The 21711-nt window shown below is 37.7% G+C and overlaps 2 protein-coding genes across 3 annotated transcripts in view; one reads left to right on the top strand and one right to left on the bottom strand.

Annotated features, from left to right (window-relative positions):
• Window positions 1-21711, top strand: part of RSPH14 (radial spoke head 14 homolog) — a 108206-nt gene that overhangs the window by 51015 nt on the left and 35480 nt on the right. The window lies entirely within an intron of this gene.
• Window positions 1-21711, bottom strand: part of GNAZ (G protein subunit alpha z) — a 79858-nt gene that overhangs the window by 40530 nt on the left and 17617 nt on the right. For both annotated transcript variants that reach the window (XM_075516394.1, XM_075516393.1), the window contains one exon: window positions 11077-12351. In XM_075516394.1, coding sequence (XP_075372509.1) covers window positions 11077-11799 — 723 coding nt within the window. In that variant the 5' untranslated portion in view covers window positions 11800-12351. The remainder of the gene's footprint in view (window positions 1-11076; window positions 12352-21711) is intronic.

Genomic DNA, 21711 nt, shown 5'->3' with positions numbered 1-21711 from the left:
AATTATGTTTTTTATGTTGTCAAACAAAGCCAGCTGTCTTCTGAGTCAGTGAGGATTTTGGATACACTGAAAAATATGTATTGGGAATACATACTGAAGACGTGTTCTAACATCCTGAAGGGTTTTTGGATTGCCATCCCAACAGTATAGAAAGCTCAGGTGTATGCCAAGTTACACTTGTATTACTAAGGGGGAAAAAATTATGGAAGAATATATTTACCTAAAATATGGACTTGTAATAATGGAACAAAGTTCTGAAAAATCCACCACCACCAAAACTCACTCTGAAGCTGTATTAACAGTAAGGATCCTCATTCTTTGTTCCAGCATCTCTGCTAGTTTTTAAGGCTAATTGGACTCCACTACTCTCTCGAGCGTTGGCATATCACAGAGAGTTCTTACAGCTTTTATCTACTTTTTTGTTCAGCACGGTTACAGAAATAACCCTAAGTAGCTCCATTTCCAGACGAAGATGGATTTTCTTTTTTTTTTTTTATATTTACATGTTCCTATTCCCTACGATTATTAAGTAGACAACATACAGTATTATGAGAGATATCAACACTTCTCTACCCACCTGGTGGATTCTAGAAGTTTTCTGCACATAACCCTCCTTAGTCTATTCCTGGCATCGGGCTTCAGAGGGATCTTGGCTCCTTACAATACAGTCAAGTGAATTTCCAAATTACATATATGTTTCTCGTAGTATATCTTTTAAGAGTTATGTTTAGTTTATTGTGAAGTTTGCATAAGAAGCTTACATATTTTTATCAAACAAGTAGAAACGGATTGGAAATTGCAATTGCCTGAACGATGCCACTCTACTTCATACACATTAAGTTTCAGAGAATGTGATTCATTTCCTCAAATTTTTGCTTTAATTCAGGAAGTATAACCTTAAGTTTTTCTCAGCAGAAATATTTCTGAGCATTCATGCTTGAAATATATGTCCACATATTTTTGCATAGCAGGAAATCTCAGAAAATACACATATTTTTACTTGGTAAAATATTTATACCTACCACTAATTACAAACCATTTCTTGAAAATTACCTAATAGTATTTTTAAAAAGGTAATTTTGATAATAAAATGCTCTCTTAATGCATGTTTTGGTCATTGTTTTCTCTAAGCACAGAAAATATTTTTTGCATATTTGTATGTTAATAACTGGAAAAGCTAATGCACCCAGTAAATTAATCACATTGTTCAGTAATTGTCTCAGTAATGGTCTCATTAAGGTCCAGTGTTCTTAAAAAGTTATTTTCAACTTTGTATTGAATTATGTACAATGGATAGTTTTTCCACTGAAGTTTAAACCTCTAAATATCCAAGAAGCATATTTTCTAAATGGCTAGGCTTGTCGTGTATGCCTCACAGCCCTAAAAATTTGTGGCGTTCCTTACTGTTCAAGAGGTTCTACAAGGACAAATTAAGAATTTGCTTTTAAGCAAGTGATTTTCAATAAAATTATCTAGAGAGTTTCACATAAAGATGGCAATTTGCTGTAGGAGAAACTTGTATTGCTCTGGTATATTCCCTGGTATATTCTGGTATATTCTCTCTCTGGTATATTCTCTGGTATCTTCTAACTCCTCTATTTGCCTTGTTACAAGCAGTGCTGTAATTTCACTTCTATCTTTTCTATGACAATATATTTGGGAAGAGGATTGTGACTTTCCAACCCAGTTGAGAGAGGCTGAGAAATTCCGTTCCTTTCCTTCACAAATTGATTCCTTATCAAATAGATGCTGTCCAGTTTATACGATCAACTTCTCTGCCTGTGAGACTGATATGGACAGGAGGTGCTTACTGTGCATATTGACTAAGTTAACCAGACAATGGCAGTGACTTTGCTACCGACTCATTACAATTCTCCCAAGTGCTTGACAGGTGTCTTGTGCCCATATATACTATTCTACTGGCTAGTTTAACCCTGCAATTAGAAAGCAAGTCTTACCTACATACTAGATTGATAGGCATTACTGGAATTAGGTTGGGGGGGGTCCTTCTTATATAGTTTGGGGGATGGTAGTAGTACTGAGTATTTGAGATTTTTACTTAAGTTCTGTTTATTTATCTGTCAGTATCCATATCTCTCCACCTAAATACTATTCTGAGCCTGAAGCTTATAGGGTATTTAGGAGTATTCTGCCACTCCTGATGTCTTAGTATTTTGTTTACCTCTGTACTATCATGCTCTGAATTCATTTAAAAATTACACTAAAACACCTTACCTAGTCTAAGAGTTTTGAATGCAGCCAGTCACAGAGACCAAAAAAAGATAGTTGTATCATCTTTCAGGCATTTGTCATAGGGGGGTTTGAGCCATCCCCTGCAGTTACCTAAATACGCAGGGAAATTTAGTCATCTAATTCAGATGCAAGTCTGACAACCAACATTAGATACCAAAGCAGATGAACAGTAGGTTCATTGCAGGAATGCTGCAGTAATACAGCATTACTTTCATGCCATATTTTTCCAAAATAGGTAAAAGTCTTCCTGTTGTTTTCTCTCTGAATTTCCTTGAATTAAGCCCACTGCTCTACAGTGATAAAAATACTTATTTATCTTCAGGTTTAAATACAGCTTTGTCTTAGGAATCAGTCTATCAACTTTTTTTTTTTTTTTTGCAATTAAAGGAAGTAATTTAGTAAACATATAGCCAGAATAGTTTATGTATAAAGTTACTGTTAGTATCTGAAGTTACATGGAATATAAAGTTCAGGGCAACAATTCCAAAATATAGAAAATTGCTGTCACATGTGTTCTATGTGTGGATATCCATATCAGAAGCATACAATTAAGTGAACAATGTAACCGAAAATAAACCCGCAGACTTGAAATAATATATAGTAAAAAGAATTGCAAATTGGGAGTTGATTGATCATTCTCTTTTACATATATTCATTATTTTACTGGTATTTACATACTTTAGAAGATACATTCTTGGAAACAAGTCTTCAGGCTTGTTTATATGTTCAGGAATCTTCATATATCACTATATAAAATTAAAACTTTGGTAAGGGAACATATATATTACTTTCTTAAGTGAAAAAAGGCAAGGCTAGAATTCCATTTGCAGAGCTGAAACATTACACACATGAATGCTGAAGTCATCTAGGCTTTGCTCCCACACAAAGTTCACTATGAAATATCTTGAAATGGAAAGGCTTCATAAAAAATGAAAGCACAACAGTTTAGGTCAATCTTTTTCTCAGATTCCCAAGAGACTTAGTTCATCAGAAAGATGTTTGCCAATATGTTTTTTTGCCACTGATAATAACAGGTGCTAAAAGGGCTATGTATAACATGTATCACAATTTCCCCTCTGTTCTGGCTGTTATTATTAGTACTGCAGGAAAATAGCTGCATGCCAGAAAAGAGTTTTAATACACTGTACTCTCAAAAGCTGAAGTATCAGGAAAGGCAAATAAGCTCCTTAAGTATTTGGTTTCAGGGGGAAAAAAAAAAAAAAAAGTTAAAAATTTTGTTTACTTGATAAAAAATTTCCTGGCAGAAACAGGATTTCTGTTGAAAATTCATATAATTAGCATATGACAGAGGGCTTTCCAGGTAAATTATTATTAGACAATTGAGATGTTCCATTATGACCCCAATGATTTGTTTTACATGAGGCCTACTGCAGCCTGAACTGTTTGCTGCAGTATTTTGTCTTTTTCATCTGCATCTTCCTTTTAACAAGATGCTATACTAAGAAAATAGCCTGAAAAAAGCCTAAAATTTTTCCATTCACTTGCAATGGCTGTAAGAAAGAGAATAAAAATTATCTAAACCTAAGCTACCTGCAAGTAGTTTTCCTTTAACATTCATATTTATAAAATGATTGAACTAGTGTCATTTTTAGAAAAAGCAGACGTGTACAACCTTTACTTGGTATCTCCTGCACCATGTGAATCTGTTGCAACTACTGACCTCAGGAATTCTCAATCAGACATTCATGTTTAACTCATTTCATTATTTACGTTATTATTGTATCTTTGAAAAATCTTTCTAATGGTCTAGAACACTGTTGCAGCTATACACTGTAGAAGAAAATTCAAAGCTATCCATCAGAATGTATAGCAGGTATGAAACACAAAACTGAGTGCATACAGATAGACAGAATTGCAAACAAACTGGAAGACTCCTTTTCAGGGTGAGGGGCATGAGAGAGTACAGATTATTTAACATTCTCTAGCACACATTAATTTAAAGGAGAAATTTAAAAAAAGATGAGACACTTAGATATTAACAGGAAGGCTCCTCCTAAGTGCAGGATGCAACATGTGAGAAGGGGAAAAAAAAAAGATCACTTGATAATTTAACATTATCAAAGGCCAGCGATGACATCTTAATATGTAATAAAAGATAGAATGGGTCAATCAGCTGCTAAGGACCATGAAAACTAAGTAATTTATTTGATATAATAGAGAAGAAATCAGCATGGGGATATAAAAAGCTAACGCAACCTTCTCAGAGTGCTGGTCAGGAATAATAATCTTATAATAAATCAATAGCATTCCAAAGGTATTGTACAAACCAATTTTGCAACTGTGTCAAAACAAGAGGCAGCTCTTACCTAGTTGAGTCATACTAACTACGTGCATGGAAAGATAAAGCTATATTTATTATATGTTAGGTAGAAGAAAAACCATGTAAGACATTGTGGAAATGAAAACAGACACAGATCACATCTGCAGATAACCCTAGATAAGCAGGAAATAGAGAATGACAAAGGAAAGCGCACAAGGTAGAGGAAAAAAAAAGTGAAGAATTATAGTTTTCACTATCTTGCTCTTTAGTAAACAGCTAAATGTCACATATGTTGAACAGACAAGTCAAAATTTTGGTTTGGCCAGATCTACAAACCATTAACTCAGGTGATTTTGTCTCTGCAAGTGATGTTACCCAGAATAAAGCATAGCAGGAGAAAGACAAAAGCCCCAGAAAAATTCTGTCTTCCCCTTCTCTCATTTGTTTCCAGGCAGTATAAAGTTTAACTTAGTTCATCTCTTTAAATTACACACAAAGGAAATATTGTCCAGGCAACTAATAGTTTGGGCATTATTTTTGTTCTCCCTTCTGCAATCACTCCAATACTCTCACCCTGAACAGACTTTATGAGTTAGCTATATTCAGGACCTATATTCTGGAGCTATATTCAGGAGCTATATTCTGTATGCAGAACTAGCTCATTTTTCCCCTCAATTTTTACCATATTTGTCAATCATTATTTTAATGCATCTTCAATAAAGGCAGAGCTCATGCATAGCATTTATCCACTTCTGTCAACAGGAAGCACAGAAGTTATCATATTCATATAGATCATTTGCTCAACTTTCACAGTTTATAAATCAGCCAGATTCTTACACGCTCTGTCAAGCAGCAAGTTATAGAATCATAGAATGCTTTGGATTGGAGGGGACCTTTACAGGTCATCTAGTCCACCCCCCCTGCAAGAGCAGGAACATCTTCAACTAGATCAGGTTGCTCAGAGCCCCATCCAACCTGACCTTGAATGTTTCCAGGGATGGGGCCTCCACTACCTCTCTGGGCAACCTGTTCCAGTGCCTCACCACCCTCATGGTAAAAACTTTCTTCCTTAAATCCAGTCTAAATCTGCCCTCCCTTAGTTTAAAACCATTGCTCCTTGTCCTGTCCCAACAGGCCTTGCTAAAAAGTCTGTCCCCATCTTTCGTATAGGCCCCTTTTAAGTACTGGAAGGCTGCTATAAGGTCTCCTCACAGCCTTCTCTTCTCCAGGCTGAACAACCCCAACCCTCTCAGCCTGTCCTCACAGGAGAGGTGCTCCAGCCCTCGGATCATTTTTGTGGCCCTCCTCTGGACCCGCTCCAACAGCTCCATGTCCTTCTTGTGCTGAGGGCCCCAGGGCTGGATGCAGTACTCCAGGTGAGGTCTCACAAGAGCAGAGTAGAGGGGCAGAATCACCTCCCTCAACCTGCTGGCCACGCTTCTTTTGATGCAGTCCAGGATACAGTTCGCCTTCTGGGCTGCGAGCGCACATTGTCCAGGTTTTCGTCCATCAGTACCCCCCAGTCCTTTTCCGCAGGGCTGCTCTCAATCACATCATCCCCCAGCCTGTATTGAAACCGAGGATATGTTTGGCAGTGGGCTAGTTTTATTTAATAGTTCTCTTCACCATAGATACTACACCAGGAAGCATTTTAGACTCAGCAACACTATTATTTGTAGGGCTTTTTTCATGAGTGGCAGTCTCAGTGTTGCAGTTCAAGTGATCTACCAATATAGGTACTTCTCACAGTTTAGCTATCGGAGCCGTTTAACACTGTATTGTGTATTCAGCACACCTGGAACATGCCATCTCTACACAGTAAAATTATGGATGTACGTTTGGATAAAGCATAACAGCCAAAGAAAGATGTGCCAAAGGTAACCTGTTCTTTATGATTATACAGTCAGGTTCCCTCTGAAACACTATTAGTGTCCTGCTCCTTTTTGCCAGATAAGTAGGAGTTTCAGGAAGATGACTGTTCTCACATATTTCATCTGTGTTCTAATTTCTCCACAGATCATAAAAATACGTCTGCAGAATTTAATTTTATAGATGGGCAAATACTTGGACAGTAGTTGCATACATATGGAAGCTGAGGGACGATAAAAGCCTGAATTTCAATGTTGAGTACCCTCTATAGGCAGTAGCACCAAGGAACATCAGGTTGTAGAAAAGGGATAAAAAGAGATCATAGGAGATTAGCCCTCCAGGCTGTTAAAACACTATGTAAAAGTGGGCTTCAATGTCACTCTGAAATAACCCAGATGCTTACTTCATTTGATTCTAGATGCTGGAATCAAAATCAACATCCATAAGGATTTTTCAGAGTATATTGATTTTTTTCCCTTTGGGCTAGTTCTTTTTGATTTTCAAATCTGAAGGGCATGGCAGGAAAAGTCTAAAAAATTGCAAGAAACCAACTAACTCCTAGTCAGGGTCCAGATATAAATAAGGTATGCTTTTCCTAGCGTCTCCAAAAATGAAGAGAAAGGATTAGGGGCAATGCTTCTGTCATGTCAAGAGGAGGTTACTAAACAAGAATCAGATATAGAAATCTGTTACAATAGGAAGGCACTAATACCAAGACAAGAATCTCCCGACAACGAAGCATAAGTCCATGTGTAGGTCAGTGAATGGTGAACAGTTAGTGTAGTATAGAGAAGAAAATGGAAGTGCAGTGGATAAGCTGTAAAATCACTACAGAAGATAAGAATAGGGAAATATATATCTGATAAGCTACACCAACAAAAAAAGGGCCAATTCCAACAGTGCCAACAAGGATTATTGGAAATATCACATCTTTGCAAAAATCATTTAAGATAATTCTGTACTCGTAGAATAGCCTCAGGCATATGGAGACAATGGTGGAGGCACGACAGAAAGATCTAGACAAACCCAACAAAGCTACTAAAAATTAGGTAACAATCTTTTTTTCTTAAATCTTAAAATAAATTTCTCTGGTCTGATATTTCTTATGACCTAGTATAAGCTTCTCAAACTTATCCTTTAGCTGCCTTCTAATAAGAAAAATCTTTGTAAAACATTTAGTACTCATAATGCATATTTCATTTGCAGTAAAATTCAAGTATTTCTGAAAAGTTTTATCAAAATTCAGCTTAGGTGAATGTTCTTGACCATAAGATTTTTTTCCCCTTGAAGAATCATAGAAAGTGCACACAAAAGGGATTCAACCATGTAAGGCAAGCTTGTAAAACAAAGGGAATATTTTTGGAAACTATTTTGTAGTCTTGGTTCAAACCTAAGTATAATTGCTTCTCAAACTTATCACTTAGCTCACTTCTAATAAGAAAAATCTTTGTAAAGAAACTTTATTAGCAACCAAAAATACTGACAAAGGAATTAAAAGTACAAACGAGTTGAAATAATTTCACATCACTGTACCAATCATGATAAGAGATTGTACAAAGTGATACGTAAAGAACCCCTTTCCTACATGCACGGGATGTGAAGGGAGTAATTTCACCTATTTTCTTTGGTGATGATCTAGGCTTATGCTGGTTTGGAGGGAAAGAGTTAGGTGTAGAACCCAGAACTTGAACAGACAAGACTTTACTGAGAGATAGGACAGTAAAAACAAACAAGCAAACAAAAAGCCAAGTGTGAGATTTCTGGGAAGTGTTCCTCTACAGGTTTTGTCTGGTATTTGTTTCTTTTTGGTTTGTGCATTTTTCATATGACTTGGAAGGAAATATTAGCATTTTCTCCAACTCTACCTCAGTGACTGCTGTCAACTTCTGATACAAACTCTGAAAAATGTCAGAAGTATTACCTATGGAATTCCTTTCTTTAACCACTTCCGTCTCATGGAGTTTCTCCACCTCAATTGCTATAAATTCCTATCACCAGAACTGTGGAATCCCCTAGGTCACTTGACAATATTTTAATCTGTACTGGGATTCTATGGTGAGTGATATTGTATAAACAGCAGACTAGATAGAAGGCACAGAAGTTGTTTCAGGTACTGATATAGTTCACCTTGCCTCAGGGATCTGGTGAATGGCATGTGTTATATAATACACACATAATTTTTGGGAGGCTTTCATATTTAACCATTAAAGCCATTGCAGTTATTCCAGTCATTATCAAACCCATGACCATGTAGTTGACATCTTTAAAGAGCACGGGAGCTCTTGATAAACAATTTTTAATGAAAAAAGTGAGGTATGCAACTATGCTGACATGACACAAGTCCGGTACAAAATAAACAACAGTGAAGAAGGTCTCAGCTGGCCCCTTCTCCAGAACATGGGACTAGAGCTTTTCAGGGTAGAGAAAATTCACAACAGAGAGATCTGCACTGCGACAGTCATCTCATGTAGAGCTTCATTACTCCCTTCCACTGAATCTGTTTGTGGAGGAAATTCCCCTTTCTCCCAACCTCTTCCCCCACTGTATTATTTTAGAGAAATCTGTATGAGTTGGTAATCAGTTGTCATATTTTCAGGGGTTCCCTGAAATTATTATTTTAGTGCAAAAAGGGAAAAGGAAGTAGAGAGCTGCATAGGAAGTGGTGCCACACTGTTGTGGTTTAACTCCAGCTTGCAACTAAGCACCACACAGCCACTTGCTCACTCCCCCCTGGTGGGACGGGGGAAGAGAATCAGAAGGGTAAAAATGAGAAAACTTGTGGGTTGAGGTAAAGACAGTTTAATAGGGAAAGCAAAAGCCACGCACGCAAGCAGAGCAAAGCAAGGAATTCATTCATCACTGCCCATCAGCAGGCAGGTGTTCAGCCATCTCCAGGAAAGCAGAGCTCCATCACGCGTAATGGTTACTTGAGAAGACAAACACTGTAACTCTGAGTGTCCCCCCCTTCCTTCTTCTTCCCTCAGCTTTATATGCTGAGCTTGCCATCATATGGTGTGGACTATCCCTTTGGTCGGCTAGGGTCAGCTGTCCCGGCTGTGTCCCCTCCCAACTTCTTGTGCACCCTCAGCCTCCTCCCTGGCAGGGCAGTGTGAGAAGCAGAAAAGGCCTTGACTCTGTGTAAGCACTGCTCAGCAGCAATGAAAACACGCCTGTGTTATCAACATTGTTTCCAGCACAAATCCAAAACATAGCCCCATAGTAGCTCCTGTGAAGAAAATTAACTCTATCCCAGCCAAAACCAGCACACACACCCATACAAGCACTAGAGGATGTCACACAGATGATACAGCTCTTACGCATACATGTGCAGTATACTGCATTTGACTTAAGAAACTCTGTAAAGAAACTTTAATATAGATGCATGTACTACACATAAATGAGGAGGGAGGGTGTCTGATAATCAAAGAACAACAGTTAAGGCTGATTAGTAATCCTCTTCCATAGAGGACTGCCAAAACCAGATCATTAGACCTGGCTGAAAGATCCCCTTCTGTAAACTTATTGAGATCCAGTCAGATTTGAAACATCATATAAAAATTTCTTGGAATAATTTACTCCCCAACACCACTTATGTAATGCACCTGCTGTAAAAGAACAAGGATTCTGGTGTTCTGCTCTGCTCCAGGAGCTGATATTGGTGAATAAGCTTTCAAAATGTAAAAAAACTGAAGATGCGGAAAGGAGTACAGGAGAAGTAGAAGCATTTTAAGGTTAATTTCTGATGTTACGGTATAGATTTTAATTCTTCCTGAAAGGCAGCTGTTTTCAAACATAAATACAGCATGTTTAGGAACCGCTAGATGATAGAATCATTATGTTTTCTGACCCACAAACTCCCATCTCTTAAGTATCATGTTTTACAAGGCTGTCAAAAAAAAAAGTTCAAGTGAAACCCTATAAAGGTTAACTCAGGCAATCTGAATGTGATAGCAAACACATAGTTGCATATGTGTAAGTGTTCATATATTTTTCCATAGTTACTGTATTTGCATGCTGTGAAAACCAGAAGCTAATAGCATTAAAGGGAATTAAACAGGAATAGTTATTCATTGGATAAGGCAAATCAGCCATATAAACAAAAACAGTCAAAGAAAATTTTACATTTAAAAGTTCCATGCTAATTAAAAACCATATTTGATAATTTTTTTAAATTAATTTCATCCCAAATTCAGATTTAAAATCCTGGAACAAAATGCGGAGAAAACTGTTACTTATTACTATTTTAGCTTCAAAGTTTCCCAGACCTTGCAAAACATGGTGCCCAAATTAACCATCCCTGTACACCAGGATGTCACTGCTGTCTACCTTTTTAAGTGATGTTTGGAGTAACTCTTAACCAGGTAAACATTTAGCAAAAAGGCACCAAAAAAAAGTCTGCTGTCTGTCATGTGAAGAGCACCTCCATTTCCCAAAAATAATGTTAAATAAATTAATAAATCTGTCCAGTGGGGAAAACTATCCAAATAAAGGAATCGTAGCTTCTGGCTTTTACTACAGATTGGGGGTGAGGGGAAGGAAATCACATCTGGGGATGGGAACTCGGGAATTACTGCCTTGGGAAGGTAGGGAAGTGGGGGAGAAAAAAAGGCCAAACACTGGGGAGGGGAGAAGGAAGAGAAGGAAGGAGAATAAGGAGCAGAAGGTGCACTTACTGTTTGGTTATCTTCATACAGCTTCAAGTCATATCCACTCAGCTCCACACAGAAAATTATTGCTGTAACTCCCTCGAAACAGTGGATCCATTTTTTGCGTTCAGATCTCTGTCCACCCACATCCACCATTTTGAAAGTCAGCTCTTTGAAGGTGAACTTATTTTCTACAATCCCTGTGGTCATGTCCCGAGAACGCAGAATATCTTCCACTGTAGGGATGTAGTCCAGCGCTGCAATCCTTTCTAGGTCATTTAAGTAGTATGCAGCATTATCCTCTAGGTGGTACTCATTGGAGCGGCAAAAACACTCCTGCACACCAGGGTCTGCCCAGAGCCGTTTCATGACTCCCAGAAGCTCAGGGGTAATCTCACCTTTGCTCTCAGCTGGGCCTGTCAGGGCAAAAAGCTGCACAGCATCATATGCTCTGTCAGGATTGTGAAATTCTATCTTAAGCGTGGCTAGAGCCCGTATGATACGTGTGAGAGAGTCAATTGCATTATAGATAATCAGAGGTTTGTATTCCTTACAGGCCTCCAAGTTAAAGCCGCCACTATGAATGATTTTCATCTGCTTTACAATAGTACTCTTCCCAGAATTGCTGGTACCCAGGAGAAGGAGCTTAATCTCTCTTCGTTGTCGCTGACTTTCAGAGCGCAGGTGGCGGTCAATCCTACGGGACCGCCGCGCTGCCTCTTTCTCCTCAGAGCTTTGCCGACATCCCATGGTACAGCAGGCAGTTACAGAAGGGAAAGGTTGGAGATTGTCTCACTCTGTTTGCGTCTCCAAAAAAGATCTGGGGTGTCTTTCAGTTCTCGTGCTGGGTACACCTTGAACAAAAAAAAAGTCGCTATCCAATACCTGGTGGTCCGAGATGCCTGTACCACCTAATTCAGTACCAGCAGGGGTGCAAACACATGTAGATATGCAACTACAGAAATAGTCTCTTCAGTAGATCTCATGGCACTCCCCTTTCCAGTGCATAAACAGTGGCACATTCCTGTTAATCAAGGGACACTTCCCCTTGCCACAGTTTGGCTAGATCCATCAAACACTCTTTTCTGTTCTGCATAATTATTTTGCTGCCTTCTGTCCAAAGGTAAGGAGCCGCACTTTCACCTTCTCTGCTCTAGCCCTTGTCTTTTAATTGTATTTTCTGGTTGCTGTGGTGATGCTGCTAGATAAAGCTGAAGCTCTTTTCAATGGTGCTGTACTTGTTTTCTCTTTCCCCACTTCTTCAGCGGATCCAGTTCAGCTCTGTAAACCTGTGCTTTCCACCTGCCAAACAATGAGAAAAAAATGAATGAAATGAGAGACTCCGCTTCCTTGCTGCAAACCACTCACTTTCTCCTCCTCTTCTAGACTTCTAAACCTTTTATTATCCCAAACAGAAAATACAGATGGAAAAAAATATGTAAAGAAAAGCAAAAATCTAAAACCCTAGCAAAAATGTAGGGACAGCTGAAGCTTGCAGACCTAAGAAAATGTGGTTTCTGAACAACAGTAAATCAAATCTCCCTTTCAGCCTTCTGTGTTTTATTATCTAAACCTACATGAAAACAAACAGTGCTGAGCTGTGCCCCAATTTCTCCCTCAGCAAGAGCTTATAGCAGTGCTGTTCCTGCACAGTCCTGTTCTGACTGGTTTTCCTGAAGTAGAAAACGAAACAGATTCACAACTACTTTTCCCAGTCTCTCTATTTATATCGACGTCTTGTACTCAGACAGATGTCCTCATGAGTTTTCTTTCATCTTTTCTGTTTGCTCTGAACATTTAAAGAACTAAATTAGGAAGCAAAAGAAGGTGATTAACTCTGCTCCATGATTTTGTAAAAGAGAGAGTTACTGGTCTTTGCAGAATACAGTAACAGAACTTCTTCCCCCTTGGAGAACAGTACTGTTAAACATACTACCTGCATCCTGCTTAATCAATAAAGTGATGCACTACTACAACAAACTTTGTAAGCTTCTTTCCGTGGCCAAGCTAAGTGTTATTAAGCCTCCTCTCTTCCGTTTTTAATACAGGAAATTCTGCGATGCAGTAAAAGTGAACAGTGACTACAAGGCAAATGTTTCACACAAAAAGCACAGAAAAGGCCATCCCAAGCAAGGGCTAACAGTTTTTCAGTGACCGTTAGAGCAATTATTCTTTCCTGAATTAGGGGCTAAGCCTACTAGTTGGAACTCTGCAGAAGGCAACAGCAGGAAGCAGTTACCTCTCACAGAGGCAAAACACATTACTAATAGCTGATTGGTGATAACTTGCCTCTTTTCTAGGAAGGGCTTGCTGCTTCCTCTAAGCTTTGAGCACAGTGGGCAGCAGAATCACAGATATCATGGCTTCCTCATCGTATGCTGGCCCCAGCCTGCCTTGGCACCTATATTGCTGTCTGTTTACTTGTGTCTAGACAGTCTTCAGTATTTTTACAAACTAAACTACATGCTACTGAGATACCCTCAGAGGTAGGCTTAAGAAAAATTTCAGACCCTACTAAAGAAATACAACTTCTACTACATTTTAATAAGACTAAGTCTCCCAAATTCTGTTTTCAAAGTTGCTCTAGAAGTCTTTGGAATTTTTTCCTGCATGAACTTACCAGCATTTCAATGTAGGTGACAAAGCATTAAAATACATATTGAAGAGGATGATTCCACACTACTCGGAGAGGGACAGAATGATCCAAGCCAGATGTTGAACGTCTAACTTTCATGAGAAAAGAAATTGAACTACAACTACTTGCAACCTCATGTACTTTGCTTTCTCTCTTTCTTAAGCATCACAGCAGAAATTTTAGTGGACAAAGGATATTTCAGCACTCCAAAACAGTAATCTATAATTAAGTATTTGAAATGGAGCACTGGATTTACCAATATGTACTTTTCCTTTCCCCACATCACCTACATCACAGGATAAGATTCACTTAGAAAGATATACAGCAGGATGGGGTGGGTCTCATTCCTACTTGGCCACACTGCTCTGGTTGAAAAATATGAACTTATATTTACATGACTTCTATTTTAATGTGTAACGTGTATTTATAAATGCATATACACTTAATAGTGCATGTTTTGTAAGATACAGTTGAAATCCTCATCAATAAAACACTTGTTTTGTCTTGCCAAAAGTCATTATCAGCCAGATATTTTAGTAAGATCTTGCTTTACCCTCCCAGCAGCTGCCACCACAGTAGAAATTAATTACATCAAATAATAGCTTTAGCTAACCTTTAAATAATGTTAATTGAGATATAGCACAGCATAAAAACTTTGAGGCGGGGGCTTTACAGATATAGATAAGGACAATTACATCAGCTGCAGTACTGAAGGCTTATATGGTTAAAATAAAGAATAAATCTCAGCTTTTTAAGTTTCTTAGCATCTCACATTTACATGAAAAAAACATTGTTCTTAGAACATTTATTTGAGAGGGTAGAAGGGGGGAAATAAATTATATAACTAGGATTTCATTCCTCAGGTGGTAGAAACAAGTGTAATGATCTCTGACCACAAAAAAATGAACACTCAAAAAAACCAATATATGAATTATACTGATTAAAATGTGCTTTGATATACCACTCATTCCCGTCTTTCCTTAGATTCCCAGAACACTGTTAACATACACATTTTCAGAACAGCAGCTTTTACTCAGTTCTGAACGTCTCCTATACAGTATTTCAACTTCCCCTCTTCTTTCTTGCTCCTATTTAAACCTGCCTTCTCACTGCATTCTTTTAAGCTCTGTTCTCTAACACCTGCCTGTAAATCCATTCCAAATCCACATGCATGAAATTAATTAACTAGAACAGGACTTCTACAGTAACTAGTTCCAGAAACTAACCATGACAATCTTATTCTCAGTTGTGCTAAACTAGTTATCTAGTCAGTACATCAAGCCACCTCTACAAGACAGTTCGGAGTGCTTATCTGTTGTCTTTGCCTGTGTGGACCACAGCATATGAGCAGGCTTGTAATTTGAGCATTTTGGGTACCTCAGATTTAAAGATGTCTGAATCCTTTGCCCCAAATGCACTGTGTACTGCTATTACCTGGTCTAAAATTCTACAAAAGAGTCTTAATATCAGCAGTATTTATTTTACTTCCCTTTGCACATCAGAAGGACAGTAGCACATGAAGAACAGATTAATCAGCAGAAAATTAAAATAATAGCATATACATTAATAGAATGATAATTAGCCCAACTTTACTTTAATGCATCAAAGAGGTGGAAAGGAAAACCCTCCAAAATGAGGAGTTATACTTTCTTCAAATAACTGGCTTTTTCCAATGGTCATAGAAGATGAAACATAAGAGTTGAGGAAGCTGTTTCTTAATAAGTAACTTTTCAACCACACAGAGAGAATGAAATTACTGTATTAGATATCAGGCCAAATTCTTATTTTAATTATATAAAAATTAGAGTTGGGTCCTTTAATCATGCTTATCCTGACATGTTCAGAACACGTAAAATTGGTTTTCCTTTAAGTCCTCATCATCGGAGGCTTCATTTTCATGTTATTGATAAGACCACCAGTCAAATTCTTTGTGATATTTTCTACACATCTCTGTGATTAAAGATGAAAAATTTTGCAAGAAGCACATATGGGACTCCCTCTCCTCTCTTTATTCAAGTTTCATCCTGAAAAAAAGAGGCTTGCTAGAGACAAGAAGCAAGAGGATACATATTCCTTCCAAAATGCATCAGTACTTATGATAAATCTGGAGATTTTATGCCCATATAAGATACACAGATCTTTTTTTAAACTTCATGTTATTGGCCTCAGCAATCACTTATGACAAACAGTGTGGTAGAAAGACACTTTCAAGAAAATTTATTCTTTTCAGACAGCTTGTACCTTCTGTAGAGTATTTCCTATTGCACATTTCGACAACACATTCAGATGCATCATTCATATCCCACAGTGTTTTACATAGCAACTATTCTGCTTGCCATTCATTAATATGATTAACACAGAAAAGGATAGAGTTGCACCTCCTTATTGCAGGGAAGACCAGGAGTATGTAAACACTGTGTAAATGACTTTTACACTATTGAATTTCCATTTTTTTTACTTCTAGTCATTCCTATTGCATATATTGCAATGACATTTGGATCTCACTATTTCAAGTAGGAATACGATGAGGTGATTATATTATTGCTTTGTAAAGCAGAGTAGTAGATACTATTTCCAAATAGTTCACTACATTAAGAAAGTTTGATTTATTTAAATAAGTTTTCCCACATACACTGAAAAGCATCTTCCACGTTCACAGTTGCTACTTTTTGAAGTTCAGAAAAGGAATAACTTTACAAACTATGATGTTACTACATTTTACTGTCCTGCCTACATAAAGATGAACTTCCTCTCACCAATTTTACTTTTTCTTGGAACACACTCAGAAAATAAGGCAGTCTAGAATTTGTTCTGGTTCTTTAGATCAGATTTCATATTAAAAATGCAAGTATTTCACAGCTGTAAGTTTCTAATTTGATAAAAGTCTTTTCAGTTACTCTAATGGAATTGCTTCCTTTCATTGTGCACATTTCTCTCTAAGCTTTGTTTAAAAAAAAAAAAAAATCTTATTCTTTAATTGAATCGTAGAATGGTTTGGGTTGGAAGGGACCTTAGAGATCATCTAGTTCCAACCCCCCTGCCATGGGCAGGGACACCTTCCACTGTTGCTCAAAGCCCCGTCCAACCTGGCCTTGAACACTTCCAGGGAAGGGGCATCCACAACTTCTCTGGGCAACCTGTTCCAGTGCCTCACCATCCTCATGATGAAGAATGTCTTCCTTGTATCTAATCTGAATTGACCCTCTTCCGTTTAAAGCCTCACAGAGGTGATCAGCTCCAGTGCAGGTGCATTCTGCAGTGGAGCAGGGGATTGTGGCATTCAGGGAGGTTTCCTGAGCCAGGGAAACCCCAGGAGTGCCAGATTATACTGCATATGTGCATCTTTACTGCATCTGTGCATCTAAACTAATATATCTGCCTTCTACTGACAATTGAAGCTGCTCAAAATATTAAGAAAATATATTTGTTGAATCTGATTATATATATGGGCTATGTTGTCATGACTAAAATGGGTAGTTCTTCCCACAAGATAAAATTAACATGCCCCAAATCCTGAGCTAACAGTGATCTATTTCGATTATCAAAGAAGTAATGCCAAAAAGTTAATTTTTGGAGTGGGATGGATACTTGAGCAAAACTCTGCACTGGTTTATTATATAGATCTGTTGAAGCCCATTTAACTGAGCAGGCTGTTTAGCACTAGCATGTTCTTCTGTCCATACTTTTATAGCCAATAAAACCAGTCAGTATTGTTGCTTTCATATCTAGGCCTGCTCTTTGCCCCTACCCATCACTTCTGTCTTGCTCCAACTGATCTGTGTGTTTACAGTCATAAACACTTATCCCTTTTCTCAGCATGTTCCTAAGTAACGGGGGCAGGGGGGGAAGGGGGAGGAAGGAGAATGACACTACAACAATACAATTCAATTGTAAAAATCTTCCTAAGGAAAGATCCGAGTATTGTCTCTTGTTGCATTAGCTACTGGCACATTATCATGGAATGCAGAGTTAAAGAAGCTGCCTTGAAAGATGTTCCCCCCCCAAATTTTTTTGAAAGGAGTTGGCTCCTAGGCTGAGAATAAAGCCAATGGCTGTTACTATCACAGTCACTATAGAGACTGTGCATACAGCATGCTGCTAGCAGCAGGAATTTCAGCTGGCATTGTAGGCATAAAGCTATATTCTCCCTCAAATGCAAGTGGTACCAGTAGTCTAATAATTTAGCTTCACCACCACCAGCCCGCACACAGAGCTTTAGGAGCCTAATCTTATTCAGCACTTTACAGTATTTCCATCCTAGTAACCAGATGATACATATAATTTTTCCCCAGTAGTACCTAATTTAGGAAAGTAAAATGAAGTTCAAACAGTTGCAGCAACTTTCCACACCTGTTTTAGCTTAGTTGCTGCAATCTTGGTTAATTCAGGACTGATATTCTATGCAATATTACAGATCATATACTACCAGAGGAAGAAAACAAAACCTTACCCAAGCTGTACTTTCCCAACTTATTGGTTCTGATCGCTTCTTCTTTCTGTTTACTTATCTGAAAGTTTAGAGGTAGCGGACCTGCCTGTTTGAGCACTTACCTGTGTAAAAGCAAATGCAAGCAAATTTAGTGAGAAATAGCACAGCACACATCTAAGACTTACAAGTGTAAGCTAACCTAAGGTCATCCGTTTCTAATGATTATACACATCCACAGAGGATTCCAGTACTTTAACAAAACCTTATTTTTGCAGGTTTTAACTTTCAATCACTTCATACACTATTAATGAAAGAGAAAAAGACATGAGGGAGTATGATATATCAGGAAATACCCAAGGTACTAAGGAAGAAGTCAAGTGTTCTACTAAGCAGGCATTACTTTTTTTTTTTTTTTTTTTTTTGAGAGGAACTGAGACTAATAAGGAATGGGGAAATTGGTTCAGATTTTTGAATCCAGGAAAGCAGCCAGAAAGAGTCCCAGACATGCATGCAGTATAAATGCAAGGTTGAAATAATTTCACAGAAGTTAGTTTACTGTTTAATGTATGGTGATTAAAGTGCATTTATTACAGAATAAAGTTATTTTAAAATTGTGGCCCCAGACATTACTAACATTCTGTTCAGACAATCATTGAAATCTGAAAGAAGAGGAAGGAAAAAAGCTGACAGAGGAAGAAAAGTACTGGATTAATTTTTTCTTAATGCAACCTCTTAGTTGATAGTACACCTTTTTGTTGCTGTTGGCTGACAATATTATTTATGTTTCTGTTTTCCATTGCTTAAAGCCTTGGGCAAGTACTTACATTGAAAAATATCTCCATCAGATACCTATCTCTAAATAAATATCTGGGGAAATTTTTCATACAAAAAATGGCTTGGGCACTTCTGAACAGAGCACTTGAGGAAAAATGAATTGTTTCATCCACAGTAAAAGTAATCGAGAACTTTTCTTTAAAATCCTGCTATACATTCAAACTTTGATCCAAGGATGTGAAATTCAACAGAAGATGAGCTTTATGGTGTGGATGTGCATTTGCCATTCTCACAAAACAGGAAGTTTAACTCACAGACTTTGAAAAATGTTAGTTTTAGCTAGAGTAGAGAAAGATTCAATTTCAAGAAACCACTTGTTAGGCAAGGGTAATTGGACTTGCTGGTCTAGAGGCTTAGGAGAAGGGGAAAGAAAAGATTTTACCATTAAGGAAAACCAGAAACAATCTGTATCTACTGGAACACCTGTCTCTCCAGAGCCAAAAGCATAAAACAAAGTTATCAAACCTGATCATGAACTTTCTGCCTGCAAGTATTTGTGGAAATCCCTGATATTTCTGTCTTTCCACATATAGTGTAACAACCTATTATTGGTGGTGTTCACCCTTTTTATTGAATCTAAGCTTCAATTTGACAGGTGAGCTGTACAGATATCAATATGACCTCTTGTGATAGAATTAAAATTGTTTTGTTTGAAAAAAATCATTTGGGAAACTTTAAGATATTTTGGAAAGATATTAAGGATGAATATTGAAGTACTCAGAAGTTGTATGTACAAGTTATGGCAAAACTTTTAATTACATATTAAGGCATTATAATCCCATCCAACACAAAGGATGGGCCAGATCTAATAATCGAACAAGAGAACATAGCAGAGAAAGCTGTTGTCTTTTGTGGTTTATTTGTTACAGCAGTTAAAATGCATATTCTATTAGTCAGATGAGTGAAGAAAGAAGTGTCATGATTTAATTAGCTGAATGTTTGGCTGGACACTACTGAATTCTGCCCCTCTCTGTCATGGTGGTTCTTTGTGATGTTAATTAAGTCCCTTAGGCCCATCTTTTCAAAGATCATCTCTGCTTATGATTTTCATTTCTTAGATGCCCAACTGGAGATACTGTCTGTGATCAGGAAATGCAGTGAGTTTTCAAGTATTATCAGCCTCAATGGTAGCTGTGTTGTATATGTTCAAATATTGAAAAAGTCATCTTTTTTCACTTGATCCATCTTGATCTCTATTTAAGAAATAGGGCCTAACATCTACACTAAATCCCCAAGGTAGATCCCAGAAACGTATCAATGTCTGTGCAATAGATAACAAAATGAGAGTAATAGCAAAGTCAGTCATGAAATTCATATTGATAGCACAGTCTAGCTGAAGTACGTTACATATCCAGACCAGGACCACACACACAATAACCAATACAGAATAACAGAAGCTGCTGAGTAAGGAAGGGGTTCTTAAAGGAGAGTCAAATCAAGTAATTATAAACCAAAACATCACATACATGTAGGCAGGTATGTGTGCACGTTAGGGATAATAAAGGTTACCAAAGAAGGTATAAGGACAATGATAAAAAAAAAAATTAATTCAGAAATCCTCAGTCCAGGGCAGGGGTTGAGAAGGCCATTGACCAGAACTGGTGCCATACCCCAAGCTCCTTATCATCACCAGCACTGACTGTTACCAGCCCAACAGACAACTGCTTCCAGCATACTTTCCAGAAAGATAGTTGGTATGTCCATTAGGTTCTCAGCTGCTGATTCTCACTGTGATTTTATAGAAATACTCAGATCTGTGGTGTAAAACCTGAGCTCAGCTATTAGAATTGCACCTAGGGATACAAGGGAGAAGGAATTTTTACAAGGAAATAGCAGAGAACCCAAGGAAAACGACTTGCTGCTATTACATGTAGTCATAGACTTATCAGTATGTAATCTAGATGTAACTGATATATAATAGAATAGATTTTCTGCAGTGAGATGCTATATTCATAAGTTTAAACATCACATCTTTGTCTATTGTTTGGAAAACATCCAACATACTTTAGCAGTATTGAAATACAAGTTATGCTAGTTTGTGGTGTCCACTGGCTAAGTATATCACCCAGTCAAAATTCAGCATATAGACTTGATCCAAGTTTTAGGGAAACGTAAGAATCTATAGTGAAAACAAAGTATTCCTTATAAACTGAGCATTCAGCCCCTGCTTTTCTAAAGCTAGATTTTGATCTTTAGTTAGCGGCATTGAAGTTTGCACCAGCTCAGCTAACATCCAGACCACAGTAGAATACAAGAACCTATTAGTTATTTTTCTTTTTAACTACGCACACCCCGCTTACTTCAGGAAGTTGGAAACACAACTCTTATAAAGCATTAATACCTAAATACTTGGTAGGTATTTAAATCATGACCTGTTTTAGCAACATCCACAAACTAGTGAGAAACAGTGAGAAGAAGCATCAACACAACCAGTACAAAATACTGACCGATTCTTAAACAGAGCCAAAAATACAACAATTCTATTCTGAGTTGTGTTGCTGAAAATCCAGAGTACTGTCAGTGACCGCATATGGAGTTGCCTGTGCTTCATAACTAAGACCAGAATCTCCCACAGCAGTCATTTTAGAGGTGACCTTTAGACTTCCATAAAGAATGAAATATTACAATAATATTACAGTGGGTCTAACAGTGGGTGTGCAGAAAATCCTGGCTGCTAGACAAGGCTGAGGAGAAACAACACACATAGCATCTGCTTTAGGGACATACAAGCATCAGACTCATTTAAAAATTTGTAATAAAGCGA

The sequence above is a fragment of the Mycteria americana genome, chromosome 13, assembly GCF_035582795.1.
Source record: "Mycteria americana isolate JAX WOST 10 ecotype Jacksonville Zoo and Gardens chromosome 13, USCA_MyAme_1.0, whole genome shotgun sequence".
Lineage (NCBI taxonomy): Eukaryota > Metazoa > Chordata > Aves > Ciconiiformes > Ciconiidae > Mycteria > Mycteria americana.
The sequence above is the reverse complement of the archived record's forward strand: the minus strand, read 5'-3'. Positions and strand labels throughout refer to the sequence as shown.